The 6,933-nt window shown below is 47.1% G+C and overlaps 1 protein-coding gene across 2 annotated transcripts; it reads right to left on the minus strand.

Annotated features, from left to right (window-relative positions):
• Positions 1 to 212: 212 nt before the first annotated feature.
• On the minus strand, positions 213 to 6,683 carry LOC135673837 (FT-interacting protein 3-like). Of its 2 annotated transcripts, none has more exons than XM_065183188.1 (2): positions 6,508 to 6,683; positions 213 to 3,587 (listed from the first exon to the last, which is right to left on the minus strand). In XM_065183188.1, the coding sequence occupies exon 2, from the start codon at positions 3,518 to 3,520 to the stop codon at positions 488 to 490; it is 3,033 nt and encodes a 1,010-aa protein (XP_065039260.1). In that variant the 5' UTR covers positions 3,521 to 3,587; positions 6,508 to 6,683; the 3' UTR covers positions 213 to 487. The 2 variants fall into 2 exon arrangements, with proteins under 2 accessions (XP_065039260.1, XP_065039261.1); XM_065183189.1 differs by lacking the exon at positions 6,508 to 6,683 and adding an exon at positions 5,542 to 5,692.
• Between the last annotated feature and the right edge of the window lie 250 nt (positions 6,684 to 6,933).

A 6,933-nucleotide genomic window follows, 5' to 3' on the forward strand; every position in this document is an offset into this window, starting at 1 on the left:
TATATAAATATATTTGAAATACCATTTTATTTATTCATTTAGAATATGAACCATAGTTTAATGTGAAAGCTTCCTTCTTGGAACATTCTAGTGTGAAGTTGTGGTGGGTGACAATCCAATTCGCCATTTTGTTGCCAGCAAGAGCAAATTTGGAGTCTCCCATGAGAACCTGAGAGAGTAAAGTGGTAACACTGTCGATCAAAAGGCATATATACAAGACAAAATAACTTGCAATTCTCAAACAAGATGAGGATCAAAACATGACTCCCATCTGTTGCAAGTAGTACAACCTGATGGATAATACAAGCTTACGGTGTGTCTCCCCTCGCCATCTCTACATAAACACCACCAAAGATCAAGGCAAAAGATAACCAGCTACAGCAACAGATACTCCTACGCATAAAGCACCAAGGAAGAACAGCTTCGAAGACCATGACAAGCAACCAACTCCACTGGAGAGGCCATCCGAATCGATGCTGCTCCTGCTCTAGAGCAAGCTGTCCGTCCTCGCCGGCAATCGACGGAAGAAGTTGACGGGCACAGATGGCAACTTGTGTCTGAACCTTGGATGCCTCATCAAGTAGAACCCCGCGGCAGCTGCCACCACTTGCAACGGCGTCACGTACAGCACCATCGCTGCACACAGGCAGAAGACCAGGAACATCGCCGTGGCCCGGGGATCCCTCCATGTTAGCAGCAAATGCAGTCTCTCACCCTGAGTCGCGATGTCGCCCACCACCGTCTGTATCCTCCCGGCCACACTCCTCAGCCGATCATACCTCATCCTCACGATCTCCGGGTTCCGAGAGGTTGGGTAGGTGTCGAACTCCTCGTCCAGCTCATCCGGATCCACTGCCTCCACGGAAGAGATCTTGGTGTTCATGTGCGGTGGGTAGCGGGGGCGGAACCGGTAATTCCAGACACCTATAAGAAACATGTAGAGGAAGATGGTCGGAAGTATCAGCTCAGGGAAGCAGACGAGCATGATGAACAGGATGTGCACCAAAATGGTGGTGACAGGGTTCTTCCACGAGCACACATCGCCGAACCATTTCGCCACCGCGAACAGGCCCGAGAAGACGGACATGAGCCGGAAGAAGTTCGCCTTGCTTCTGCGCATGCTCCACAGGTGAGAATGCGCATCTGACATGTACTCCACGACCTCCTTCCGCAGCGGTGGCTCCATTCGGCTCAGCCGAGCGGCCACGATCTGCACAGCTTGGTGGCGGAGCATCTCTTGCTGGATTATGGGTAACGGGCGGATGTAGTGCATCTTGGGCAGGAGCGGTTTCGAGTAGATGAACATGCTGTTGACCATCGACGTCACCGAGAACCGAATGGCAAGGTGGAGCTCGCCCATCTTCTTGACGCCCGAGTTGTGGAGCACCAGCAGCGGGTAGGTGTTGGTGTAGATGCGCCCGGTTTCCAGCGTGGAGAGACGGATTCTGACCTTCCCAATCTTCACGTCCTTGTTGCCGCCGGTGCTGGAATCTTTCTCGCTAAGCTGGCAATTGTCGAAGACGCCGACGGTGAGGACGGTGGCGTGGTCGTAAACGTCCCAGGTGTACTGCTCATTGAACCTCGGGCTCATGTTGTCGACGATAGTGCGAGTTCTCACCCACTTGTGGCCATACTTGGCGACGCAGTAGGAGTCGCAGGTGCCCTTCCCGTCCCTCGTCTTCATGGGGTGGAGACCGGTCGCGTTCAGGACGCCGAGCTCGAGCAGCCCGATCGGAGGCTTCCACAGCTGCTTCGCCGTGGGCCGCAGGTCGCTGCTGTACTGGGTGGACTCGTCGAGCACATGATATCCTCCGTCGAGGCAGATGCGGACGTGGATCTTGCTGGAGAACTTGTCCTCCTTCAGCTGGTCCACGTCCACCGCCACCGGCCTCTTCAGGTTCCACCACTTGGAGCGGATGATCCGGTCATCGGCGCGCTTTTCCACGGCGGCCAAAGGTACGTGAACGCGGCCGATCTCCTCGTCTTTGTTGTGCGCGACGCGATCTTCCACGGACAGGATCAGGTCCTCCTCGAAAGGCTCTGCCGCCACGAACATGAACTCTTCGTTCCACAGGAAGTTGGGCGTCCGGGACTGGATCGCCTTCGTCTTCATCAGCTGGCCTCCGATCCGAGCTTTGCAGAGCACGTCCGGGAACCTTTTCTTGTCGGAAACAAAGATGTCGTGGGCCTCAATGACGTTGACTCGGACGTACCATAGCCTCGGCGCATGGTACACCTTTGCGCGTATGTAGTTGCTCAAGGTGTGGGCGTCAACAGCGGGAACGGCGTCGGAGTGCGTGGCGTAGGCGAAGGACTCATCAGCTTGGGTTCCATACCACACAGCCAGCATCAGCTCGCCTTTAATCTTCTCCCCCTTCTTGTCCTCGAGCCGGTACCACTCGGGAGCTAGCGGGCTGTCGGGGGGGACTCGCGAAGGGACCTCGTTCAGATCGAAGCGCACGAGCCCCACGAAGTCATCCTTGACGAGGTCCTTGTCCTTGAGCACCACCTCCATGAACGAAGCTTGCACTCGTTCCCTGGCGAACGCGAACACTTGGTTCCACTCCGGGCTCTGGTTCTTCTCAAAATGCCTCGTGGTTCCCTTGTAATTGCCAAGTCTCACCTCCACGAACGGGTCGAGGCTCCCCGTGATGTCCTTGGCCGGCAGCGCACGCGCCTTCACCACCCGCACGAAGAGGTACTCCATCTTCTCCACCAGGTCGAAGGCGCCCGCCTTTTCCCCGGGTATCATCCGGCCGCCGATGATCCGTCCGCCGCCCAGGGAAGGGCTGGTTTCTTTGAGCTGGAAGTCCACCGGCTGCTGAGAGGACGACGACGAGAACATCTTCACGACTCGAGGCGGCTCGGATTTCATCTCGTCCGTCGCGTACCTCACCGACTGATCGACCGCTTGACCTGCTGCAGAGTAGTACGGCTGCGGCGGCTGCTGCTGCTGCTCTCTAGCGAGGTGGTGGAAGGTCCGAAGTGGCTCGGGTCTGCTCTCCTGGAACGGGTTCAGGCTCGAACCGGTGACCTCAGCCTGAGGTTGCTGCGCATGGCTTGAAGCAGGGCTGCCAAGGATTGGATCGAAAGCTGGCTGAGGAACGGAAGACCTTATGGAAGGGTCATCGGTGACGAACACCTTGAGGCCGAGTTCTCCTTTAACGCGTGAGAAGATCCCACGCTTCTCCAACGGATAGTGCAAGTCCACCGCGTCGGAGTAGGGGACGAAGGAGGTTCCTGCAAGCCGCACCTTCCCGATGAAGGACCCGGAGTTGGTCGCCCTGTTAAAGTGGTAGACGTGGGCTTCGAGGGGGCAGTCAGAGAGGGTGGACGGATCAGAGACGTTGAAGTAGAAGCTCTCATTCCAAACGGGGTTAACGTCCTTCTCCTTGATGGTGGTTCGGAATTTTTGGCCATCGAAACGGAGTTCGACATAAGGACTGACAGAGCCTTGACCATCCTTGCTGATGAGGTCATGAGCACTGAGGACTTCAACCCCCAGTTTAAGATTGCTCATGTTGATGACTCTGTAGTTGGTGGAGGGAGATGAGGGATCAGAACCGATCAACTACCGAGGCCAAAACCTGCGTGGTAAAGGCAAGCAATTTGTGAACTGCTCATGTACAAGTACAAGAATGGCTCTAATAACAAATGGTGAAGAGAAAGTCCATGTTGCATGTAAAAACCGTATAAAGAGATAAACCATATACAATGTCCACCCACAAGGCCAGTTCAGAAGAGAGGAGCACTGATAGAATTTAAACCGAAAGATCAAACAACGGAGTCACCTCAAATTGCAGAGTAATCCAAGGTTCAGTAGAAACCGGGATGAATTCATATTTTTTTCTTATTGAGCAAGCAATCAAGCCTTCTGGTAGTGCAAAGGTAACCAAACAGTCATGATTAGTGTTTTCAATCTCTCGTGGGTGCAAAAGCTACCTTTCTGCAGTTGTTCATTGCAGAAGCTCTGCCTTACCAGTGGTTGAACAAAGTATGCAGAGCCAAAATTCTCATAGATTTCTACTTAGGACAGTCGAGGTCTGAAGCTTGGTTGTTTGCTTTGGGTTTTCTTGATTTATATGCATGAAAGCATTCTAAGTAAACTGGATAAAAGCAGAGTTAGATATCTTGGTTCTCACGGACATACTAGTATTCCAATAATTAAGAGACTTCGTAAAAGAATGCAGAGTAGCAAAGGAAAAACTGAAGCAAAACCAGGTTGTGTCAAGACAGTGCACAAGTTGATGCTGAAACCAAACTGTGGCAGATGCCTTGATCCATAGTGATAATGTTATTTAAAATAGACCAGTTATTTAAAATCAATACAATGGTTGTGTCTCGGTTACAAAAGGTACGGTGAGGAGGTCGATACTTGAGAATCCGAGGAGCTCATGAGTCTCCAATGTATGAGGCTTTTTGAACACAGAGATTATCTTAATTAATCTGTAAATAATAAAACTCGTACATACATTTAGCAATCATCGAGAAGTTTTAGAAATTTGACCAACAACAACCTTACGGATATAAAACATGGTGTCATTTCCTAAGGATGCCATCGGAAGCTTTAACATGTTTCAAGATTCACATTTATGATATACCCACTACGAATGCTAAGCATGAGAAACAAAGAGAAGTGATAGAAGCAACTAAACCATGAATTTGTGATGTCAAAATCAAGCTTATAACAAAGTCACTCATTTTAAGTCCTTATCATAATGATTCTGCTACTAATGTGTGATGAAAATTTTACAGTCCATCATCTTTAATTATGTGTAATTTAGCACTAGAACGTGTTTATTATGAAGTTGCAGTTTCCCTTAGGCAATAAAACTGTAGTACTAAACTAACATAACTGTACGTCGATGTGTACCGAATGATTCTTCATTTAAACATAAAAAAATGGAATTCCAAAGTACACATCAAATTGCAAAGGAAATTAGTTAAATGACTACCTCATTCAACTGGATTTATTCCGGTTTAAACAGTTTGCATAATGTGGTTAGTATAGATTCGATAACAAACATTACTCGGATACTCTGTGTCTCATATTCCTTCTATATGACTTGAAAGGTTATTTTGGATCCAACAAGGTTTGGGTGGTAACGGTGATCAGCAAATGAGCTGAAAATATGTCTTCCAAATACATTCCTATGATGTACAAGACCAATTAGAAAAGCAACAAGAATCTGAAAGACTGGAATTTTCCACCAGTTTCATATGATTCACTGGTACCATATGACAGACTCTGTTCCTCCCGAAGGAAGAAGCAAGCAAAAGAAGTAAGAAATGAGATAGCATCATAAACCCTGCTAACAGCAACAAATCGAGAACAGAAGTCCACAAAATGAATGAAAACCTCAGGACTAGAACCACACAGGTTATTGTAACTCAAATCATTCTTCTTATCCTCTCTAAAATTCTCAAACTGCGGTACTGAAATCGCAGCCAATTTCTTGCAATTAGATGTCAGAGAAGAACAGAACATCCTTGAGATGTTGTCTACTTTTCAGTTAAGAAAGAAACCTAATTTATTCTTACCTAAAATCTTGACATAACTTCATGGAGATGGTGAAGTGCCGCCATCATCATGTAATTGCTCCATACTACAATGGAATTGTACGAGTCCTAATCTCCTCATGCTATATGGTCACTTATCAGCATGGAATGTACCCACATAATCGATATTTTAGGTTAGGTTTTCCTGGCTAAGTACTTTTAAAACAGAAAGTCTTTCTTCCTTACAGCTCAGCTTGATTCCAGCAGTCACAAATGTCCAGAACTAAGAACACACAAATTATTTATTATTATTATTTTTTATTTCTTTTCAATCAGCATCTTACCAAACTGGTATCATCTAATTTATCCAACCTGGTTACTCTAGTCATCCTCTACCATATGTTGGTGCTGCAAGGGAACACAGGGGCACCGGAAAGATAAATCTTTGGTCCAGAACCTAAACCAACCAGAGGAAGAGAACTCGGAACAAAATTGGTGTTCGACAAGCACCGAGGAGGTCGAAATTGTTCACTATATCGGAATTAATAAGGTTAGAAAAGTAAGTCTTTGGTCACCGGTGTTTGCATCTTTCGACTGCCCATCTCAATCATTTCCTCTAAATTGACTATCTTTCAACTGCTCATCACGATTTGCACGCTCAATCATTTTCTGTGTCACCTTCCATCAGTATTGATTCATGGAAGTAGAATATGCGATCTCCAGAGACACAAATATGTAAGATATAAAAAGGTAAACCTAATCCAGAACGAAGTCCACCGCCATCTGGATTTACATATAACTCCTCCATTGGAATCCAGCACCGCTTTCCAACAGATGGGAAATTAAGCATGAGAAGTAAGCTTCTAATCCGTTTGGTTAATTCCATGAATGGCCTCTCTAAATGAACAAATTTCAAATCAGGAGGAAACAAAGAAACAAAAGAAAGCAAGAAGAGCAAGACTGGATTCAGAAGAAGAAAAAGCAGTCGAAAGAAAGAGAAGGGTTCACCAGCGGAGCCAAAACTGCTCCACGCCTCTCCTCTGAAAGCTTCGAGTTCTCGAGTCGACCGCAGCCCTCTGAGAGGAGATGAAGAGGGGGTTGGGTTGGCTTCTTGGAAGGAGATGGGGGTGCAGCCTGGAAATAGGATGACGGGGAATCGTTGCTTTCGCCATCGCAACGACAAACACATCCCTCTCAATCTTTCTTTCCTTCCTCCTTCTCTTTCATCCGCTGAGAGTCATTACATTCATACGTAATAAAAAAATTAATCACCTATTATAAATGTTGTATTAAATTACGCACAGAACACTCTTATACAAATAAATAAATATATATATATATATATATATATATATCAAATATATAGCTAACATTTGAGGTTGTTGACGAAAAATAACGATCAAATTTGCCATCCACTCGATAACTAATAATAAA

This window comes from Musa acuminata, chromosome BXJ1-5 (genome assembly GCF_036884655.1).
Source record: "Musa acuminata AAA Group cultivar baxijiao chromosome BXJ1-5, Cavendish_Baxijiao_AAA, whole genome shotgun sequence".
NCBI classification, from domain to species: Eukaryota; Viridiplantae; Streptophyta; class Magnoliopsida; order Zingiberales; family Musaceae; genus Musa; species Musa acuminata.

What these genes read in the sequence shown, in the direction of transcription:
- LOC135673837 (XM_065183188.1), bottom strand. Translation starts at nt 3,520, where the DNA reads ATGAGCAATCTTAAACTGGGGGTTGAAGTCCTCAGTGCTCATGACCTC.